The 22232-nt window shown below is 48.3% G+C and overlaps 8 protein-coding genes across 8 annotated transcripts, besides 2 other annotated features; 5 read left to right on the forward strand and 3 right to left on the reverse strand.

Moving 5' to 3' along the window:
* Window positions 1-4674: 4674 nt before the first annotated feature.
* On the forward strand, window positions 4675-5807 carry FPSE_01646 (uncharacterized protein; the record flags this gene model as incomplete). The annotated part of the gene is made up of 3 exons (XM_009254766.1): window positions 4675-5076; window positions 5178-5516; window positions 5577-5807. The coding sequence occupies 3 exons, from the start codon at window positions 4675-4677 to the stop codon at window positions 5805-5807; spliced, it is 972 nt and encodes a 323-aa protein (XP_009253041.1).
* A 696-nt stretch (window positions 5808-6503) lies between these two features.
* On the reverse strand, window positions 6504-7594 carry FPSE_01645 (uncharacterized protein; the record flags this gene model as incomplete). The annotated part of the gene is made up of 2 exons (XM_009254765.1): window positions 6504-7397; window positions 7466-7594. The coding sequence occupies 2 exons, from the start codon at window positions 7592-7594 to the stop codon at window positions 6504-6506; spliced, it is 1023 nt and encodes a 340-aa protein (XP_009253040.1).
* Window positions 7595-8202: 608 nt separating this feature from the next.
* FPSE_01644 (uncharacterized protein) lies at window positions 8203-9936 on the forward strand (the record flags this gene model as incomplete). Its single annotated transcript, XM_009254764.1, has 7 exons — window positions 8203-8237; window positions 8292-8615; window positions 8723-8766; window positions 8893-9251; window positions 9319-9419; window positions 9592-9632; window positions 9689-9936. 7 exons carry the CDS (start codon window positions 8203-8205, stop codon window positions 9934-9936), a joined length of 1152 nt encoding a protein of 383 aa, XP_009253039.1.
* Window positions 9937-10638: 702 nt separating this feature from the next.
* On the forward strand, window positions 10639-12510 carry FPSE_01643 (uncharacterized protein; the record flags this gene model as incomplete). Its single annotated transcript, XM_009254763.1, has 5 exons — window positions 10639-10679; window positions 10841-10863; window positions 11084-11454; window positions 11640-11796; window positions 12032-12510. 5 exons carry the CDS (start codon window positions 10639-10641, stop codon window positions 12508-12510), a joined length of 1071 nt encoding a protein of 356 aa, XP_009253038.1.
* Window positions 10951-10979: a microsatellite.
* Window positions 12511-13020: 510 nt separating the features above from the next.
* Window positions 13021-13801, forward strand: FPSE_01642 (uncharacterized protein; the record flags this gene model as incomplete). Its single annotated transcript, XM_009254762.1, has 2 exons — window positions 13021-13336; window positions 13395-13801. 2 exons carry the CDS (start codon window positions 13021-13023, stop codon window positions 13799-13801), a joined length of 723 nt encoding a protein of 240 aa, XP_009253037.1.
* Window positions 13802-14293: 492 nt separating this feature from the next.
* Window positions 14294-14315: a microsatellite.
* A 55-nt stretch (window positions 14316-14370) lies between these two features.
* Window positions 14371-16711, forward strand: FPSE_01641 (uncharacterized protein; the record flags this gene model as incomplete). The annotated part of the gene is made up of 10 exons (XM_009254761.1): window positions 14371-14829; window positions 14876-15035; window positions 15098-15264; window positions 15315-15384; window positions 15430-15571; window positions 15625-15943; window positions 15994-16089; window positions 16135-16381; window positions 16429-16630; window positions 16678-16711. 10 exons carry the CDS (start codon window positions 14371-14373, stop codon window positions 16709-16711), a joined length of 1896 nt encoding a protein of 631 aa, XP_009253036.1.
* Window positions 16712-16887: 176 nt separating this feature from the next.
* On the reverse strand, window positions 16888-18622 carry FPSE_01640 (uncharacterized protein; the record flags this gene model as incomplete). The annotated part of the gene is made up of 7 exons (XM_009254760.1): window positions 16888-17281; window positions 17337-18127; window positions 18209-18263; window positions 18322-18363; window positions 18432-18457; window positions 18523-18546; window positions 18611-18622. 7 exons carry the CDS (start codon window positions 18620-18622, stop codon window positions 16888-16890), a joined length of 1344 nt encoding a protein of 447 aa, XP_009253035.1.
* Window positions 18623-20591: 1969 nt separating this feature from the next.
* On the reverse strand, window positions 20592-22194 carry FPSE_01639 (uncharacterized protein; the record flags this gene model as incomplete). Its single annotated transcript, XM_009254759.1, has 3 exons — window positions 20592-21185; window positions 21240-22062; window positions 22115-22194. 3 exons carry the CDS (start codon window positions 22192-22194, stop codon window positions 20592-20594), a joined length of 1497 nt encoding a protein of 498 aa, XP_009253034.1.
* Window positions 22195-22232: the final 38 nt, after the last annotated feature.

Raw genomic sequence — 22232 nt, forward strand, 5'->3', positions numbered from 1 at the left:
ATCCATGCCCGGCATACCGAGATAGAGACTGATGCACAGCAGGCAGTATATTTGATGCATGGTACAAGTCGTACACGCAGTCGCAGCACTGCTGGATCAAGTGATTTGTGCCTTGTAAATTCGATCTGACATGTCAATGCCAAGTTGACGAGTCATGTGTGTTTCTTGGTATCTCGGGGTACTCCTCTCGTATCGTGGGAGCTGAAAGGCCTCAAAACAGGCCCGCGTCTGCAAAAAAGAAAAGACTACAGCAACAGATAATGACACTCCTTGCATGTATGTCTATCTTGGCAAAGTTAGTCACTTGTATTCTTTTCTTGGAATGAGATGAGGCTCGGGCCTTTGTCTTGTTAACAGGATACTCGTTCCTTACCTTTTCCAGTATGACTTGCGTCAATGGAATATCGGCTTTCCGACAAAAGAACTTCAAGGCTGATGCAAGCCCTGGATCGTTGAGACGCTTGTGGGTAACGGTGTCCGTCTTCCGTGAAGCCATCGTGTAAGCTATGATGCAGTGTAGGGTTGTCGGTTCGTGCAGGTGGAGTTCAGGCTAGGGAACTGGAATAGCCAATTCATGTCGACAAACTTGGAAATACAGTTCCTGGTTGTTCTCGGGAGCTTGTGTGTATTCGTCTTTCTCTTACATCGTTGTGATGAGCGTGGTGCTTCGAGTTCTTGAAAAAGGAAATCCATATTTTCGACAAACAGTATCTGTAACCCGTAGTTGCCGTCCACTCTAATCTCATGACCGTTGAGCGTTTCCGCTTCCGTCGTTGCTTGCTGTCTTTGCTCCCGTGCTCCAGACCAATGCTGAGCGAGGCCGCATCATTGTATTTCCTGAAGAGTCCAAGTGCCTGGTTAGTCAACGAACTGAGACGTTGTAGCGAAAGGAAACCGGCAGCCAGAATGTCGTTGATTAGCTAGCTTGTGTCTTGTCTCAGTGTGTGGCTGAGAGCACAAGAGCTGAAGATCTACCAACACTCCCCCCTCCAGCCTCACTCTTGTTGTCCACACCCTGACGTACCTTGTCTACACCACTACGTGTGTCCAAGCACCCTCCATCTTGGTTGACGACCGTTGCAGCAAGGAGCCGCGGCTGACATGGATGGAATAGACCACCACAACTGCCCCCAAGCAACAACCCGGACAGTATGACAGCCGGCTTGGATTCCCACGCGGCGGCCGCAAGCTTGCAAATGCTGTGAAACCTTTCAAATCCGGCCGTTTGGTATGCAGTATTCTCTCAGGATAGGAAAGCGGCCTTTCACGATCCGGCGCTATGTGTTTTTTGATTTTTGGACGAACGGGGAGCTTTGCAGACACCCCAAGTTTCCACTGAGAGAAGAGAGATGAGGCGATATTAGGAGGAGGCGACTCGACGGGACGGAAACGGGTTTGTAATGTGATTATGATGGTATTTGCTTGAGTTTGCTCTTGGTGGTCCTTTTGACGGGAAACAGGGGTTGTCTTCTGACCATCCTACAGAGTAAAGATTAGCATCTGATCAACGCTACATAGAGAGAAGTATCACTGATGACACTTCAAGATCTCATACCTTCTTCCGGCGGTCTAGACAGCTGAGTTACATAGTATACTTGAAGCCGCCCTTGTAACAGTGACAGGTCTTCTTTGTATCTCGCCGGCGGAATCGATTGGTTTCGGATTTAAGGAGTGTCGCGGGGGTTGTTATGCACCTAGACGAAGAGCGGAATAGGGAGTACAAGACGCATATTTGCCGCCTTTTCGTAGAGTATGCACATGGTTACTGGATGTGTTTGGGATACCTGTTGCTTGGTGTTTTGGTTAGCAAGTGATGCTGGTGTTTGCAGGGACTGGCCTTTGGGTTATCCTCCTTTGTCCGCTGGCTGCTTGTACCGACTGTAAATACTGACTGAAGAATGAACTGATCGATGTCTTTATTTCTTCTCGTCCAGAAGTGATCCTGGCCTTCCAAGGTTGGCGATGTATTTCGGTAGAGTGTTCTTGGTGTTTTGCAGTCTGGAATAAATCAAAGTCTGAGTCTTGGCTGGTTGCCCGCCCGTAAGATTAACTCAACACCGAGTCCTCGCCCGACTTTCCCGCCAAATAATTCAGCAATTTAATTCCAATAGCATCCTCAGCTGTCTCGTGTCCTTCTCATCCTATTAGTAGTAGTCCGTACCTTAATTTCAAGGCGTCCAGGAAGAAGAAAGTAGATTGTCGGCTCGGTGGCTTTACTGGGCTTTCCTCAACTAACCCATCGTTGCTTCATACAGTCCATATGATTGCAGTGATAGTATAAGCCTTCAAAGCTCAAATAGACAATAGATTATCGGTAGTCTGGTGGTGTTTGGATAATGGCGGGTTGCCGGATGTGTCGTGCAGCCAGATCTTCAACCATAAGCCCTTAGGATCTCAAAACGTAAATCATAAAGACTCAACTAAATCCAGTCTATCGTGAATCATCATCAAGTTCAACGCAGGTATATAATGTCTTTCTTTCCATTCCAGGCTTTGTCTTTCTTTCTTCCTCTCATCAACCTCGACCAACATGGTGATCTCCTCACTGTCCGAGCGGCCATGCTCGCAACAATAGGAAGTCGTCAAGACTCAACTATTTCCCGTCGATCATAGATCATCATGGGTTTCGCTACAGGTATACGGACGCTCTTGCATCCCATTCCAACTTTCTCCTGTCTTTCTTCCCCTCATCTGCCTCAACCATCTTGGTGATCCCTCCACTGTAGAGGGACCCATCCTCGAAACTTGCAAAAACAGTGAATCATCAAGACTTGAAACAATTTCAGTCGACAGTGAATCATCATCAACTTTACTCTGGGTATATAACCTCAACTTTCCTCATTCTCAAGCTTCTTCTTTCTTTCTTCCTTCCATCAACCTCAACCAACAAAATAATCTCCTCGCTGTAGAGGGGCCCAGCCCAGACCATCACATCCCACCAAAGGTACGTCAATTACTTTTACGTCACCCCTCAAGTGATTGAGGGGGTGTGTCCATGGAATTCCTCTGCCTAGCGTTTATCCTACCCCCCTGTCCTGTCCCTATGTTAGCCCCGATCTTCAGCTGCAGCTAGCAGCCCACCCCTGGCTGCGACGGTATGCATCTCACCGGCACTCCAAGCCGCCAGACACTCTGCAATATACCTAAATACACATGCAAATACACAAATTCATATCCATGCCTATGCCCTTGCCCATGTCTATATGTCACTGTGCTTTTATGGAAGTCTTACTGCTTGAGTTACCCGTGTTGCTGCAAGTTCATATACCCCTGTTAATGCCATTCTGAGCGCTGGAATAGCTAGTTCTGGACACTTGGAACCAGGGGTTCATGTAATACTGGCCCGAGATGCAGTTCTTCATATCCAAGAGATGCATTGTGTACTGGGCCAAGTGACAAGGGTCTGCTCTGGTATTCTATATCAGCTGGCACCAGCCCCCTCTTTGAAAACGCTCCAAGGCATTCCTCAACACTCAAGTCTCTGCTAGCACTACCGCTTTCCATTAAGACCCCTGTCACTTCTGCTGCCCCTCTACCTATTGTTTATAGTCTCTTGACTATCTTATTGGCTCTGTGAACTAAGTTGACAGTTGCCTAGGGCCTCTCTCAGCGAGGAGTAGTTTGTTCAGTATCCACAGCAGTTCATCGGTTGGACGAGAGCTTACGAGAGCTTTGACGCTATGGTTCCTATTAACCGGTGCTGGTGTTCATCAACAATGCAGCTGCCAGCTGCCGGCCCACACAGCTACTCTCCTCAGCCTACATATATTTCTCCCAGCTGGTCAACCGAATTCTTCTCTCATCCTTCTTCTACACAACACTTTCACTCTTCAGACTCTGAGCAATCAAGCTTGCACTTGCAACAACTTCATTCTTCAGATTCTCTACAGTCATATTTGCACTCACAAGTTCACTCCTCATCTTGTTCCCCATCAAGCTTGTACTCGCAACCTCATTCTTCAGATTCTGTACAGTCAGGTTTGCACTCGCAGCTTCACTCGCCGCTTCACTCTGTATCTTCTTCCCCATTGAGCTTGCAATCGCAACAGCTTCATTCCTCAGATCCGTTACAGTCATCTTTGCACTCACAAGTTTACTCTTCATCTTGTTCCCCATTAAGCTTGCACTTGCAACCTCATTCTTCAGATTCTGTACAGTCAGATTTGCACTTGCAGCTTCACTCTCTATCTTCTTCACCTTCTAGCTTGCACTCGCAACTTCACTCTGTATCTTCTACCCCATTAAGCTTACACTCGCAACATCTTCATTCCTCAGATCCCCTACAGTCAAGTTTGCACCCGCAACCTCATTCTCTATCTTCTTCCCCATTGAGCTGGCACTCGCAACCTCATTCCTCAGATCCCTTACAGTCAAGATTGCACTCGCAACTTCACTCTACATCTTCTTCCTCATCTAGCTTGCATACGCAACAGCTTCATTCTTCGGACCCCTTACAGTCAAGTTTGCACTCGCACCCTTACTCTCTATCTTCTTCGAGACAGCAGCTATTAGGCTTTGATCAAGAACCAAGAAGCTTCTGTTCAGGATCTACCGTCTTTCAAGAACCTCAAGCGTCTTCAGGTATGTTATCATCTCTTCGTCTCTTTAGCACTCCTTATTCAGAGCTAACTTAAAGCAGATACAAACATCAAGAAAGAACCGTCAGATTTCAAGATGTCTACCTACAACTTCACCAACCCTGCCTTTGGTTCATCCATGCCCTTTGCTCCCGTCGATGGTCACTATTCCTCCGTCAACGTCGGACATGCCTCTGCTCCTACCGATGGTCACTATGCCTCCGTCAACTTCGGACATGCCTCTGCTCCTATCGATGGTCACTATGCCTCCGTCAACGTCGGACATGCCTTTACCCCCGCCGATGGTCACTACAACTCCGTCAACATCGGACATGCCTCCACCAGCAACGATGGCATGTATCACAACAATGTGGACTTTGCGACTCCTGGATACCACCAGAACGCGTACCCCGTCTCTATGAACAACGACGCTTCTGTTGAGTATGGTAACCTTATGGACTGCACTCCCACCGGCAACTTCACTGAAGCCCCTTATCAAGTAAGTATCCATTTCTTCATCTACCTCCAACTTTCCTTTCATCCGACTACCCTAGTATGACTTGCGACTTGATTCAGCAACTAACTATTATATAATTCCAGCCTCCCGCCCCCCAGATGTCTATGCAGGAGATGATCTCGACTCTGATGGCCGCGATGACCCCCAAGCGCCGCGAGATCGCTGAGGAGATCCAGGAGAAGCACCCCGAGATCGGCGCCGAGGACTTCCTTAACTGTCTGTTGATCCCCTCAAAGACAGACAACAAGGAACGAAACGCCTACATCGTTCATCTTCGGAACTGGGGTGTTGGCCACGAGGCCATCGTGGTCCTCGGCGACCTGATCATCTCGGGGTCGACCGTTCGTGGCATCTGGCGGAATGCCGTCAAGCCTGCTGAGGACCGCCCTCGCAGCGTGAAGGAGCTCTGGACCCCCCTCCAGGTAAGTCGTTATATGCACAACTTCCTCTCGTAATACTGTTTACTAACTACTATCTAATAGGACTTCACCCTGCGGGTGGCTGTGCTGGAGATCCAGGCCAGGTATGGCCTGACTCCAGGCACAGTGGCGGGCCTCACCGGCATCCCCTGGGCCAAGGTGGCCGAGCTCATGGTGAGGAGCCTTGGCAGGGATGCCTTCCCGTTCTCGGCGCTGTCTGTGGCCCGGCGCTGCAGGGAGTTGGAGGGGGTGACGAAGGGCGAGGGCGAGGAGGACGACGACGACAACGAGTAGGTCAGGGGGCCTACTCGGCCTAGATATGTCGGGCGGTAGTGGCGGTAGTGGCGGTAGTGGCGGTAGTGGCGGTAGTGGCGGTAGTGGCGGTAATGGGAGTGGACGGGGAGGATGGGGGGGAGCTGGCTAAATAAAAATAGCCAAAATCAATTTTTCCCTGCACAAACTGTTTACTACCACCTAGTGACATAACTATACCTTGACTATTATTCTCGTTTCGTCATGCAGACTGATAGCTGGCAGGAAGTTCTCGATGATGACACCGGTAAGTACTCCAAGTAGATTGATATGGACTCTAGCGAGGACTCTGAGTAAATCGATGAGTACTGTGGCAAGGTCAGGGGAATGACACTGACTAGATAGGACATGAACGCAAAGTGGCTAGCTAAAGCTGGATAGCTAAGACAATACACCACTTGCACAAGTCATTCGCTACTCTGTTTCTTCTTGATCTTATCCTTCTTCCTATACTTGCTATCGCCTACTTTTCTGTTTCATTCACTCTTTATTATCCTTCCTTCTCTTCTTCATTACAACTATCTTCTATGCAAAGGTAAAGTCAAGAAGTTCATAGGTAAGGTAAGTTTGTATCTATTCTTTACAACAAGAAGTCGAGTTTCAGGCAAGTCATATCATAGAACCTTTCATTATTACAACCCATTACTAAAGTAAGAATCGTCTTCGATAGTATAGTTGCTAAATACTGGCATCTGCTTCAAAGGTAGAAGGCACGCCGATGTCTCCAAGTATATTGTGCAGCACATCAGGGTCCTTCTTCAACATCTCCCATTCCAACTCGTTCTTGACCAAGGCCGTACCAGCAAGTAGTGTCCCATTGAAAGCCACTGTGCCCAAGACATTGCCATCCTGACTCCGTAGCTTGACTCCTTCAGCTAGTCGAGGACATATGACAAGTGTGGACTTGGTCATGGCCATGTTGTAGCTGATCAGCGTAGGTCCATCAGCGGGCGCTTGACCCTCGTGGGCGGCATCTTTGGTGTAAGAAGTGACGGCTCGACAAGCTCTGCGGTAGAGTCGGAGGTAGATAGCGTGAAGTTCGGTGCCAGACATGTTGAGATTGATGTCTTCTGTGAAAGTGGCAAAAGGGGCAGTTTTGATCTTGAGCTCGTCGGCTAAAACAGTCCAGGGGGTGTCGTTTCTGAGCCCATCCTTCATTCTTGCAATTGGTAGTAGCTGAATGTGTCGATGAGGTTGGCTAGCACCAGAGTGATCGCCGCAGTTGAAGAAAGCGTAAAGGCCGTCTCTGCCGCCCAATGCTCCATCTTGGTGCCCCTGCTCGGTCTCAGGTCCTCTGGTAGTTTCATATGCCTCAATGCAAGCCAGCGTAGCTTCTAGATCAGACTCTTCAAGCACATGAGTCTGAGGCTTGAAGTCATTGGTAGCAAGGATGAAGTGCTCGGGTACAACAGCGAACTTGTTCAAGACACAGTAGTGAGAGGGGCCAAGATCTGTGACTTTGAGGGCGGGCAGGGGGTTCTCAAAGGGATCAAAAGGCTTCTGGGGCTTGGAGTTGTCTTTCGGCGGCGGCTTGGGTTTGTTGGCCAGAGAAGGGGAGAAGCGTAGTTGGAACTGAGAGATGTTAGTGTATTCCCTGTATGTTTGTGTCTGTCGGACAAGATCAGGGGTGATAGACTCACTGGGATAGAGTCGACATTGAGTACAGCGACTTGGGTGGGGAAGTAGTGCAAGTCACCATCTGACCTGGCCCTTGTAAAAGTCGACTTGACGAGGTCAGGAAGGTTGGAAGGGGCTCTTATGCGAGGCATTGTCGATGTGAATAGAGTATAGTTTGTTGGTAATAAAATGGGAATATCCTATGAATCAAATACGTCTGAGGATCAAAACTTGGCAGTCATCAAGTCAGACGTCAAGTTGCTGCAGTGGATCGATTCGTTGGAGCTGCTCTCTGGTTGGTTGCAGAACCTTGTCTGTGTGGCCCCCGAGTTTGGGCAAGCTCCCTCCTTCCCTCCCCCCTCCTGTAGCTTCCCGCCCTCCTCCCACAACATTCTTTGAAAACCACATTTTCAAAACCTACTCTTTTTTGTCACAACATATGACAAAACATGCAGAAAATCAAATGATTTTACCTACTGCTAAAGATTTCTCTTGAAATCAACAAATGCGGCGGCAAACGCGGAGTGTCACCTGCTCCCTGACGGTATGGTTCACTGGAGAAAACACTCCGTCTTGGGTCACTAACTTCTTTATTGCAGACATTATACACTCCATAATCACCTTCTTCACCTTGTGGAAGTCTTTATAGACTAGAAGCTCTATACACAGATGCCGGCGAATAGCTGGCCTTGACCCTAGGGGCCATGCCTCAAACCAACCCCCAGCGATCTTCAGCGATGGCTAAAGCACAACATCCTCGATGTACATCTCGGCGGCCCTTGTGGCCATTAAATGGTAGGTCATGAGTTTTACATTCAAGTTATGTTCAGCAGTCTCACCTCCTCGCAGCCCGCCCAAGTCACTGCCTTGGGCTTTCCACCGCCAGAGGACATGTCCTCAGCAGAGCTCAAAGCTCGGCGGTCCTCCTTTCCTCTTGCATGAGTTCTTTCGGTATGTTAGAGGAGGTCAGCGTTTACGCGAAAATCCCCCGCTGAACAGCCATCCAGAGACTTGGTCACTTGGATTCGCCTCTTTCCCCCGAAAACCTCCCCTACGCCCTCAAGAAGCCACTGTGTGGGTCTTCACAGCATATCTGAAAGGCAAGGCAGCTTGGTCTCGAGTATTTGATTCCTCCTCTGGTCGAGCTCAAGATCAAGCTGTCTTGCCTTTCAGGTATGCTGTGGTGGTCGCGGTCGTAGGTCGTTGACCGATCACAGCATACTTGAGAAGCAAGGCAGCTTGGTCTTGAGTATTCTATCCCTACTCTAATCGGGCTCAAGATCAAGTTGTCTTGCTTTTCAAGTATGCTGTGGTGGTCGCGGTCGTAGGTCGTTGACTGATCACAGCATACTTGAGAAGCAAGGCAACTTGGTCTTGGGCTTGCGCTTTTACATGGGCCAAGAAGTGCGTATCTGAGCAAGTTCAAGATCAAGTTGTCTTATTTCTCAAGTATGCTGTGAGGAGGATCACGTCACACTGGGCAGATTGAGTAAGTACCCTGAGGAGCTTCTGAAGCCCCATGTTGACACTGTATTCGACTCCATCATTGATCGGGATACTCCAGACGGAGTAGTCAGCGACTCATGCGAATACACAATGCTTCACATTGCTGCTCATAAGCTGATGTATGACACAATCGAGAAGCTGAACGAACTGGGTGCAAAGTGGCTGTACGTTAAGAACTGGCTCAACCAAGTTGTCTTGCTTTTCAGGTATGCTGTGATGGTTCATCGGCTATGCAAGCGCCCATGGATGGCCCTTGACCTTACTGGGAACTCAACCCTCTCACAACGAGTCCTAGGATCAAATGTAAGTTTGATACCCCCTGAAAGCGTTGACTGGAGCTGGATTTTAACTAACGCTTTTTCTCGAATAGGTTGATTTGGATTGCCATTATAGCGATGGAATCCCAAAGGACGCTGCGTATATGGAATACGATCTTGGTTATGCCGCCAGCGCTGTTGTCTCCCAAACTAGGTTAGACTTCTGCAAGGAGTCGGGAATGAAGACGGCGGGAAGAAACATGGGCAGGCTACCTAATATAGGAAACAATTCCAGACACTGTTTCTCACATCCAATCTCCCCTTATTGCTGCAAAGCCACAACTTGAACCACTTGCTACCTATATGACTACTGTTGCAGACCGAAGAAATTGCCCGTGCCGGGAAAGTGATGAGATATGTCTTCCAGGTAAGAGGTGTCTTGTCTTCTACTATATGCAGTCGCTAATAAGCCTTGTATCACAGAATTTCAAGCCGCGGTCTGTGAACTTGTCCTCAACGGCGGAAACGGCGATATGGCCACCAAGGTAATCGATATTGACGTCGTGTCAAGTCTCGTTACCGGTAGAAGACTCAGTGAGGTTGTATACGTTTCGATGACCCTTGTTGACATGGGGACAGGTCTCGACGCACTTTGCAAACTCAGAGACCCCAGAGGCAACACATGCGAGGCGTTTAAACTCCCAGCTTCTGTCGAATTCCGACCTAGGTAGGTTGTGATAGAAAGGTACGTTCTTTATTGCTTGGATTATGTTTGCAGCTCATTTGCTCCCTCTTATGACATTAAATGCCAGTTGAGCTAACACAAGTGAGATCTATAGATCTATTACAACATATACTTGATCGTGAGAATCGAAACTCCAGAGAGCACTTACACAGTGCGGTAGCCGCCAATGGGACGAGAAACGGAACCTGAATCAAGAAGCGTATTGAGGATTCTCTGGTGTCCAGCCCTATCTCAGCGTTCAGCAGGAGGAATACGTCCAGCTCGTCTTACACGATAAAAGAACGACTCGACCGGCAGTATCACCTAATCGATGTTTTCTGCTGGAAGACGCATATCGAACTATACTATAGCCTGGGCGGTCAAACGCTATTCAAGCTGTAAAGTATTAAATATGCCTCCAACCCTTCATCGCAGGCTTACTGACTGACTTGCCCCCCTCTACAGACACCTGATTACATGCTTTCGCGATACGCCCAGATCCGGCCGGCCGAAAGAATCATCCTGTTCCCCAATATCGATGAGACCACATACCAATCAAATAGCCAGACCGAAAAGGCTCGAAAGACTCCTCCCGTTATCTATTGGTAGCTTGACAAAGGATTCTAGCTATACCTAGGTAGCTAGGTAGCTATCAAACCCTGCCAGGGCTAGGACAGCGTATACAGTTCCTTCTTTGAGATTATTAAAGATGACTGTCGTTATACACCGAAAGGAGCCACACCTGCCTCAGTAAGAAGCCAAGGCAGTCAAGACCCAAGACCAAGGCAGGCAGGCCTCAGGGTATCAGAAATATTGACCGCTGGAGGCATAAGAGACGAAATTAGTAGGTCAGCTTATGCTACTTGGATCATACCTTTTAGTCTATTTATTTTTATACACTAAGTCTTCAGAGGTCAACTTTTCTGCTACCCAGGTACGTAGTACCAACTAGGCAGGATATACCTGAAGATAAGGTTTCCATCATAAATCATACTTTTGAGCATTATGACTCGGCAGGATATACCTACCTTCCTACCTACCTATCTATCTGAGGAAGCAAAGGTCTCCTCCACATCATCTTCCATCTTACATCACCACCATGGTCTCCTCTTCTTGCTTCAAAGATCTCATTAAATATTACCCCCCGGGGTCAGATGTAATCCGTTACGAGCAAGGGGCAGATTTCCGCCTGTATCGAGTCATCAACTGCGTGTATTCTGAGCCCCCCGAAGTCTTTACTATTCATTATAAATTCGCCGCCTATAACGGAGATATGTGCGGATGGATGAGCGAAATGACCATGATCCCATCTTACGAAGGCAGAAAGAGTTTCCTTAGCTTTGATGTATCGCCGTTCCTGGAAACCGCACAATTTGATACACAAATAAGGCAGAGAGCGGAGAAACGAGGCGAAAGGCATGAGTTCTTTTCGAAATGCATCGGCCACCTCGCAGAATACTCTGGTCTATTTACTCCCCTACCTGGAGCAAGTGCCGGCTGTGCCGCGCCTAGAGATCAACAAAGGGTGAGTCAGATAATAAGGTTTCCATCTTGAATCACACTTTTCAAGCACTATGACTCCAATGCTTACACAGAACGTTTTTTTTTTTTTTTTTGCCTTGCCTTGCCCTAATATAAGGTCTCAGCTGGGCATAGAATGCGTCACTTGCTACTAAGTACCAAGGTATATCTATCTGACCTGTGGAATAGTTGGAAAACGAGAGGGTCGTCATGGATACCGGATGGTTTCTGGATCATACTGGTGGAACACGTCGGGTAGCGATCCCGGAACAGAACAAATGGACTAATCTCTGGGAGTACTGCCCACCATTTATACCGGGCTTCTACTTGAGAACGAAGCAATGGGGTAACTAGACCAGAACTCCAAGGCAAACCCTTCCCTCCAGCTAACCTTGTCACAGGTTACCTTTTTGTCGACGGTATCAGAATCCCGGACTAGCAGTCAGATGGTCTTGAAAACCTTGGCAAACTCAGCCTTCAAAATGAAACCGACAAGACATTCCTCAAATCCCTTGCTGCAACGGAAGACATGCGGTCTATCCTTTCTGGACACCCGAAAGGACTGACTATACTTTTGACAGGCGAAGCCGGGTCTGGAAAGACGTCTACTGTTGTGAATGGTGGTTATTCCAAATTCTACAAAACCGTTGTTCCTTACGCTGACAAAAACCCAGTTGCCGAAAGCATGAAAGTGTGTCTTTATACCCTGACTGTTGATGAACTGGACAAAAACATTTTAAACGCTGAGGCTACCTTGAAGCAAGCTCTCGAGCTCTCGGGTAGATGGGGAGCCATATTTCTTCTCGAAGGATGTGATGAAATCATCAAACGCAACCATCCAACCCTTACCGACATCCCGTGGCTGTCCTCTGTCATTCAACGGCTGCTCAACAGTTATCACGGTATCGCATTCTTGGTAGCCAACAACCAACCCCCGAGACTGGAATTCAACCCAGACTTTGAATTGCTATTTGATCGTACCCCGCGCATTCTCGGACTAGTCCAGCAGGAGACCCCATTCGAAACCAACGGTCAGATGCAAATGGAGCAGAGACAATGACGACACTTGTGGGAGTGAATTGCTTTGTCTTGGCGATGAGAACCAGCAAATTAGACGATCAGTACTAGACTAAAAAGCATAAGAGATGAATACTAGTCATAGGACATTCTTAGGCTCTTTATTTTTGTACCCTCAAGTCCCTGTTGCGCATCAATACGACGCAGCCACTCAGAGACGCTAGACATGACCCATTTGGAACAAGCGTGACATAAGAGACACGACTCTTGACAACAATTATGCCAGGATCAGACGAGTATTTAAAAGTCTACCGCATTTCCCATGTTTATATATGCATACCGCCCTTTCTTTTTATCATCATCTAAAGATAAAAGAGAAGGAGCATAAGGTCAGTGTTCACGCTTTAGAAGACTCCAAGATATTGTCACGGCGTTAACTAAAAGCCCGACATACAGTATCTTTCAGATTTCAGATACCATACACAACGAAACAAACAACTATAGAAATCTGGAAATAATCAAGCTTTAGTATCTTCCACATCAAGCGCACAAGATGAGTTTGTCAACAACGTCTCTGAAGATTGTGCGAATCAGTTCGCTCCAGGAAGCCTACAAACTCGTCAACCTGGCTTGCGAATGCTTCGCAGACGATCCCCTCTACGCTCTTGTCCTACCAAAGCGCTTTGAACACCCTGAGTGCTTCCGAGAAGCTTGGCAAACGAACTTCCGCGAAGAGTATGGAAAGCCAGGTTCTGTCATACTTGCAGCGAGAAGAGAAAGTGATGGCGAGTTTGTTGCTTTTGCTGTTTGGGCTCGTTATGGATCGAGCTATCTCGCTCAGAGCTGGCAAGGAGATACTTGGGATAAGAGTGAGTGTCCTTTCTTTGCACTTGTGACTAGAGAACGTATTAACAGACGCCGAAACAGAGCTTATGAGACTCAAGACGACGATGGGCAATTTCTACGAAACTATCACTGGCGGTCCCGATACCAACTTAGTATCGACAGATGCCTTACAGTACTTGGCCACCGGCGCAAAGGTAGCAGAGAGCTATTACCCCGAGGAGCGTTGGGGTCTATCGTGGCTAGGCGTTTCTCCCAAATGTCAAAGGACCGGTATTGGACGGCGTCTGGCGCAATGGGGTATCGATCGAGCTGAAGAGGAAAGGGTACCAGCAGTACTTGTGTCTAGCAATTCAGGCAGGCCGCTTTATGAAAAGCTGGGGTTTAAGGAGATTGGTCAAGCTACTTTCGACAAGGAGGGTAATGCGCAGCCTGTGATGTTGAGGCCGGTGGATGATGAGGCAGATAACGCGGAGGGGGGAGGGCAGTGACCGTTGGAAGTATCAAGAGACTGAATTATCAAGTCAATTGTTCTATACTACATAAATTATACTATTTGTTGTTTATATTCTTATCCCAAAGCTCAGAGGTAGATTTACTTCACCAAAGGTTGGGTCAGTACAGAAAAAGTAGACACCAGTCGCACAACCAATGAGCGTGGGGAACAACACCACGGTGTGACTACACCTTCCACCTCAACGGCACGTGGATTGCAACTGCCTCTGACATTCGATGCTTAACATTCTTATCTTTCCCACTGGTCACTCAGATCGTCACATCTCTACCTCTTTTGTTGACGCAAATGCCAGGGCTCAGTTACACAAGCGTGCCGCAGATATGCAACACCAACGGTGATGCACTAGACTGCTTGGAACGTGTGCAAGCTTGGTTAGTTTGTTGGCTGTCGATAACGACCTCTCTATGGGAACCTGCATACTAATGACGAGTGCGTGGTTTAGATGGCAATCCCTCACGTTTAAAAGCGAGACGAGACGAGACGAGACGGATGCGCAAACGGTTCCAACCTTCTTTTGTTGTCAACGGTTTCACCAAACTCAACATGAAGATTGCTGCGATCCTTTGTGCCTGTGGCCTTTTGCCCACAGCCGTGGTGGCTGAGTTCGATGGAAATCTGAACTATGCCAGTCCGTCTCGTCGTCATGATCGACTCGGTATGAACGTTCCTCTGATCAAGCGCCGTTCCTTGAAACGCGGCAACACACCCTATGATGCATCCCAACTCAACTTCGCCCATGGCGTCGCCTCTGGAGATCCTTGGCCCGAAAGCGTTATCCTATGGACTCGCATTGCCCCTTCACTTGATTCAAGTCTGAGCAACAACGCCGTAAACGGTACTGCTGGACTCTACAGCCACGAGACTGAGAAGTACATCAAGGCCGATCCTCACCCTATCTGCGTGGAATGGGTCGTCTCTGACTCCAACCTTTCTGTGGATCAAGGACAGTCGGTGGCTAGCGGTCGGGCTTACACTACATCTGATATCGATTATACTATCAAGGTGAGGATCGAAGCATTACTCCACTGAACGAGACTAACTCTCCCAGGTTGAGGCCGATGGCTTAAAGCCTCTCACCACTTATTATTATCAATTCTCCGTTTGTAACTCGGACAACAAAAGCCCCGTCGGCCGTACAAAGACTGCCCCTACAGCGGACGACGACGTTTCCGATCTAAGCTTTGCTGTTTTCTCTTGCAGTAACTATCGTGAGTATTGCCCACCGCCTCCATCAGGCTCGTCCAAGTTTGAAATTCGCTGACCAGCCCAGCCAATGGTTACTTCAATGCTTATGGGAATGCGGCTAGAAAGGACGAGCATGACTATGTTATTCATTTGGGAGACTATATCTACGAATATGGCAATGGTGGCGAAAGAGCCACCAATCCCAAGAAGGATATCTTTACGCTTCACGACTACCGAACTCGTCATGGACAGGTATGATCTCCGGACGACCGCTGTATAAGCCGGACCCTCACGTGTTACAGTACCGAACCGACCCAGATCTACAGCTTCTATCCAAAGATTTTGCTTGGATTCCAACTTGGGATGACCACGGTATGTTTGCACTCTGTCAGGGGCGCCTATCTAACAACTATGCAGAGTTTGCAAACAATGGTTACAGAGATGGATTCTCTGCCCTCAACAATACTGAGGACTCTTTTCTTAAATCCGGAAAGAAGGTCAGCGTCGATACTCGAAAAGTTAACGCTGTACGAGCTTACTTTGAGTGGATGCCTATCCGGTATGTTGTGAACTGGTCTCTTTGTGCTCGGCTTTTACTAATACTGTTTATAGCCAAACCGACTTGGACGATGGTCTCCGTGTATGGAGATCTTTCAAAATGGGCAGGCTCCTCGACCTCATCATTCTCGACACGCGAAACTATGACCGCAGTATCACTTCACTGGAATGGAACGATGAATATATCACAATGATCAGTGACGATCCCAGCCGAACACTCATGGGAAGTCGTCAAGAGAACTGGTTTTACAGATCTCTGAGCGAGTCGAAGGAGCGAGGTGCTACTTGGCGAATCGTTGGCAACCAAATCATCTTTTCACGTATCACTGAGAATTATGGTTCCGGTGAGATTATTTCTGGTGATAATTGGAACGTAAGTTTCAAACTACAATACCAGTCTTTTTCGTTATCTAATTTTTGCAGGGCTACGTCGCGAACCGAAACCGAACTCTTGAGCATCTGTACAACAACGACATTAACAACAATGTGTTCCTCGCTGGTGATAGCCACCAGAACTGGGTATGTCTGACTCTACGCTGTTGGATATCAACTAACATACTTTAGGTCTCGGACCTCGTGTGGCTGGGAACCAAGGAGTACGACAACAAGACTGGCGCCGGAAGCATCGGAGTTGAGTTTGCTGGAACCGCTGTCAGTTCTAATGGTATCGGCGGTCCAATCGAGCCTACGGCTGGTAAATCCTCTCGATCTAGAGTTGAAAAGAACCCCGAGCTGCAATGGCAGGAAGGCTACTACCGTGGATACTTCATCCTCGACGTCAACTCCAAGAATGTCACATCTCGATTCTACGGTGAGTTTCCAACTTGGATGTCAAGGCAGTTTCACTAATATCTTCAGGTTCCCCTTCTGTCGCTACTCGCAACTCGTGGGACATTCCCTTGGCCAACTTTACTGTCGTCTCTGGTGAGAACCATCTCAAGCGACCTGTTGCTGGCGGTCGTGCCGAGTCTGGTGCTCTTCGTTATGGAGAAATCACTCACACCAACGTTAGTCTCAACACCGAGACTGGAGAGTGGAACAACACTGGCTTTGCGAAGATGTATGTAGACATTCCTAAGGAATAGAGTAGTCTTATGGAAGTACAAGTCTGAAGGAAGCCGCTTTTGGGAAGAATCTTTAGAAATCGTGCTTAAAAAACACGCCTGTTATTAATATGGCCAATTTAGTTAGGCCTGGTGAACCAATTTCTGTTTTAAATGTGTGTATAACGAAGAAGGGGATGAGAAACATTTTGAGGGTAGTAGTGAGGATATAAACCAAATAGTCATGATGTTAACCAACGTTCCCAACCAATATTCAACCCTCGTACTCCTCGGGCTCACCCTCCTCGTACTCCTCAGCCTCGTCGTCGATGTCGGCGTCTTGGTATTGCTGGTACTCGGAAACCAAGTCGTGCAAGTTGGACTGGGCCTCGGTGAATTCCATCTCGTCCATACCCTCGCTCGTGTACCAATGCAAGAAAGCCTTGCGTCGGAACATGGCTGAGAACTGGTCGTCGACACGCTTGAAGATCTCCTGGACGGCGGTGGAGTTGCCGACGAAGGTGGCGGACATGTCGAGACCGCGGGGAGGCACGGAACAGACGGAAGTTTGGACGTTGTTGGGGATCCAGTCGACAAAGTACTCGGAGTTCTTGGTCTGAACCTTGAGCATCTGGTCCTCGATCTCCTTTGTTGAGAGACGTCCGCGGCTGGGAATTTCATTAGTTTTGGTGTTTTTGAAATTTGGTCAGTTTCAAAACTTACAAGATGGCGGAACAAGCGAGGTATCGTCCGTTGCGGAAATCGGCAGCGGCCATGATGTTCTTGTTGTCGAAAATCTGCTGAGCAAGACCGGGGACGGTAACGTGCTGGAAGGTCTTCATGTTGCGACCAGTCAGAGGGGCAAATCCGACCATGAAGAAGTGAAGTCGGGGGAACGGAATCATGTTAACAGCGAGCTTTCGCAGATCCGAGTTGAGCTGTCCGGGGAATCGGAAACATGTCGTCACACCAGCCATGACGGTGGAAATCAGGTAGTTGAGATCGGCGTACGAAGGATCGGCGATCTTGAGGGTCCTCTCGTAGATATCGTACAGAGCCTCGTTATCGATACAGAAGGTCTCGTCAGAGTTCTCGACGAGCTGGTTCAGAGACAAAGTGGCGTTGTAAGGTTCGACAACGGTATCGGAAACCTTGGGCGAGGGCATAACGGAAAAGGTGGCCATCATGCGATCGGGGAACTCCTCGCGGATCTTGGACAGAAGAAGCGTTCCCATACCGGAACCGGTACCACCGCCAAGAGAGTGCGTCAGCTGGAAACCCTGAAGGTGGTCACAGTTCTCGACCTCGCGACGAACAACGTCGATGGCCTCCTCAACGAGCTCGGCACCCTCGGTGTAATGACCCTTGGCCCAGTTGTTTCCGGCACTGGCCTCACCGGCGACAAAGTTGTCGGGGCGGAAGAGCTGGCCTAGAGGGCCGGCGCGGATGGCATCCTGGGGGCCGGACTCAAGATCGACCAGAACAGCACGGGGGACGTACTTGTCGTTGCCGCCCTGAGAAAGTTAGGAATCACGTTGAAATATGCAATTGCAATGCAATATGCGACTGCGACTGCAACTGCAATTGGTACGCACCTCAGCAAAGTAGACGTTGATGCGCTCACGCTGCTGGTCTGAAGTTCCGTGGTATCTGATGTTCAGGTTAGACAAAAGTGTGAGGCATAAAGTCGGTGACGTTGTTGACTCACGCGCCGCTGCCATCAATGCCGTGCTCCTTGGAGACGGTGGACCTGGAAATACGGTTAGATCTAGGTTCCAAGGATTCAATTGAGCTCAAAGCTTATAAAAGAAGACTTACCAGAAGCTGGAACCGACTTGGTTGCCCTACAAAGATTCATCAACTCAACATATGTCCCTCAAAGTTTTTTTGGTGGTGGGTTCGCCCTTACACATTGGCCGACCTGGACGTGGACCTGGGGAAGAAAAAAAAGTCAGTTTGATTGAGTGACAAGGCGTCAGTCAGAAGTTAAATCTTACAATCTCACGCATCTTGACAGATTTAGTTGATTAATGTGTTGTGTGTGTGTGTGTTTGTTTGTACGTGAGGTGTCTCTGGGTCTGGTCGTTTCACTGAAGGTTGAGGCAAGAGAAAGAAAAGTCTCCTTTAAAACACACGTAAAATGGTGCCTAAAAGTAAAATGAAGGAGAATTCCGGTGCCTGGGGAAGGAGAAAGGAGGGGGGTAAGGGGGGGGTTACTAACGGAAGGAACGAGGAAAGAAAAGAGGCGGTAGAGGTACTAGTGGCATGATTGTGTACATATAATTGGATGGAACGAGGTCACTTATTAGGTGTCGGATAACTGAATATTTGGTATTGCAATTTCTTTTTTTCCTTCACTCTTGATTCAGTTGCTATGGGCTTCTGGGTCTTACAGTAGAGCAGGGGAGTACAGTGGGAGGTGGGAGGAAGAAGAGCTCGTGTTTAATTGTCTGCCAATCGATTATGTGGACATGTGTCCATGTTTTGATGGGGGTAGCTGTTGACTAGACCAAGCTAAGCTTGAGCTATCTGGAGCTATACCTACAGACCTACCAGCTGTTGTGAGTCCAGGCTACAGAATAAACTGAAACTCAATGAATCCAGTCAACTGCAGTTATGGGCTCAACGGTACCTGCAGTATCTCTTGTCATCCGTGGTTGCCTTGTCGCTGTCGTTCCATGTTGTTTGTTGTCTCCCCTCCCCAACCCAAATTGTTTATCTCGCTTCTCCTTTTTGTGGCAAATTAGATCAATTGTGTGACTTGGACTTTTTGACCCATGTTTTGTTCCCCCCCTCCTCTAGGTCCCCTAGTCCCCCAATTGGCTGGGGTGGGAGTGGCTTCATCGACAGCGCTAAAGATAGGGAAACGAGAACCTTGTCAACAACTGTCTTGCCTGGCTCTAAACTACAGACCAAGTTTGGACACAAGCAGGATGAGTTGATGATACAATTGCTGTATGTTCTACTGATTCACTTGTACAAACTTGCAATTGAATAGAAACCAGACAGAAAACTGGTCGTAACTATACCTAGTCCTCACCAAAAGCAAACCCCAAAAGCCCCCCCTCATGGTCATCTCACCGCTTTATCAGAATGTCTTGGGCAAGCGCCATGATCAACAAATTCTATCACACCGCGAATACGGACACATTAACTCACCCTTGACAATATGATATCCCGGGCTGAACTCGTTCTAATTCACTTTCTTTTACCAGCTATTGAGTGTAGTTATTAAAGTTCTGCCAGTGAATCGACTCTATAGTACCTATCTACCTGCAGTTGCAATGACAATTCGTGGAATATTTCAATATCAATTGCCTCTGATAACTACGCCCCTGGAACATTGCCGACTGGTCAAAAATTTAAAAGTCAAATAATTGTGACAGCTGAAACCTGCGTACGGCTACGATTTAGCTTGATCCCAACCACCCAAAACACCATCAACCAACATCATCAAGTCCTTAGTCAGCAAGCCACCCTGTACCAATATGACACGACCCTCAATAAGGTACAGACAAGCTATCAATTGCCAAGTTCCAGACCGAGGAGACCGCTGAAAAGGTCGACAAGTCACAATTTTAATCCAGGCGATGGGATTTTCTGATACAATAGGTGGTGTTGCCAAGTCTGTCGCGATGAACAGCTCTATCATCGGTATTTCCACACTTTTCAGATGACCAAAACTCCGCGATATTGAAACTACCTAAGTCTGGTGTGCACGGAACAACAACACCAATTCTTTAATGTGATTCGAAACAAACCTTATTCCACCAAACACTCGGAAGATAGCGTATATCCATGTATGATGTATCGATAACTCACCGGCACATTGAGGAGACACTCTAGAAGACTGGATAACTCATCACAAGTAGTATTTACTTTGAACATGTGTAAGGCTTACATTGGCTCGAGTAATCATCTATCATCATCTACTTTTTCGTTTCCTGTATTAAAACTATCCCAACCATGCCCTCTTGCTTAGTTCTTCCCCTCATCCGCAATGGCTGTCATATCCACGTTTCCAACCTTGATAAACTCCTTCTCCTTTGGCAACGAATCCAAGAACTCGTCCGAAACATGCAGATGGTCCTTGACAATTTGCCGCGGCGTCAAAGCCAACCACTGCGCCACAGAGATGTCTGAGAACTTGGGCGCCTGGAGAACCTCGAGGAAAATCAAATCCGTGTCTCCGGTGTTCTCAACATAGTGACTGTTGGCAGCTGGGATGTATCCCACTCCTCCGGCTGTAAAGTCAAAGGTGCGAGCTGACTCGGGTGCTTTGAAGACGGTCACCCGGCCGCTTCCCTGGAGGAAGTAGCTCCATTCATCGGAAGTTGTGTGCCAGTGGATTTCGCGGACTGCTCCGGGTTGGACCACGACAAGAGCGGCTGAGAAGCCTTCGGCGATGGGGAATGTTGTAGGGTCGATGATCTTGACTGAACCTCCGGGGACGGTGTGTGGCTTCTGCTGAGACCAGTGGTACGTGTATGATTCCTTGCCCTTCAAAGCGCCTGCTGAGCCTGTCACGGTCTGCTCCTTGATATCCTTGGGTGCTGGAGTTCCGTTGAAAATCTATAGTTAATGTGCGTTAGTATTTAATCAGATAGACCGGGGCAGAGTACTCACGTAAAGCTGATCCTTTGGAAGATTCTTAAAGGCAGATGTGTCTGTCTTGAAGTTCTTGGCCAAAACGGAAACAGGGTTTCGTAGAAACGTCTCAGATACCAAGAAAGTCTCATCCTCTGAGAATTTACCATCGTTGAACACGAGCAGAAACTCAGCTCCTTCGTCAAAGGCTTGGAGACTGTGAGGAACACCAGGAGGGAAGAACCAGACATCACCTGCACAGAGATCGTCGACAAAGCTCTTGCCTTCTTCATTCATGGCAGCCACACGGAGACAGCCTTTGGTGACCAGAGACCACTCGGCAGAAGTATGCCAGTGCAGTTCACGGTAGGCATTGGGAGCAAGGCGCATGTCTACTCCAGCCATGGCGGTTGCTGCAGGGAGAACAGCTTGGTTCTGCTGTCTTGCCCATCCGGCGCCAGGCTCGCTGCCAAGACGGTTGTGGGAAAGACCCAGCGGCCACATAGCGTTCGGGACATCTCCAGTATCTGTGCCGGGAGGCGCATACAGATCAGGGTTGAGCTTCTCGTACTCATAGGTTCGAGGACCAGGATCAGTGGCACCTAGTCCGCCACGCATCGGCTGGGGGACGTCAACGTCGTCAAAGTCTAGGTATACTCCAAGCTTGGCATCTGCTTTCTGGCCTTTGACGAGCTTTGGATCTTTGACCACGGCGGAGTCAGACTTGTCTGGGTCAGGTAAAGGAGCATTGCCGCCCAGCAGGCTCGAGTCACCATATAGGGAACCGCTCGTTGAGGTGACAGTCGGAGTCGGGGGATCAACTCCGCCTACTGGGCCTTTGTTCTCTCCATAGTTTCCCATCCTGTTGATCGATCTTAGATTGGGTTTGGGCAACATGGTCAATGGGGACTTACTGGGGAGCAGGAAGGGCTAGACTATGTGAGACTGTAATCGAAGCCAGCAAGGCTTTGAACAAAGCGTTTCGAAGTGCCATGATGAGGGGATGCTGTCTCTATGACCGCTGAAGTTGAT

The sequence above is a fragment of the Fusarium pseudograminearum genome, chromosome 4 (genome assembly GCF_000303195.2).
Source record: "Fusarium pseudograminearum CS3096 chromosome 4, whole genome shotgun sequence".
In the NCBI taxonomy this organism is placed as follows: Eukaryota; Fungi; Ascomycota; class Sordariomycetes; order Hypocreales; family Nectriaceae; genus Fusarium; species Fusarium pseudograminearum.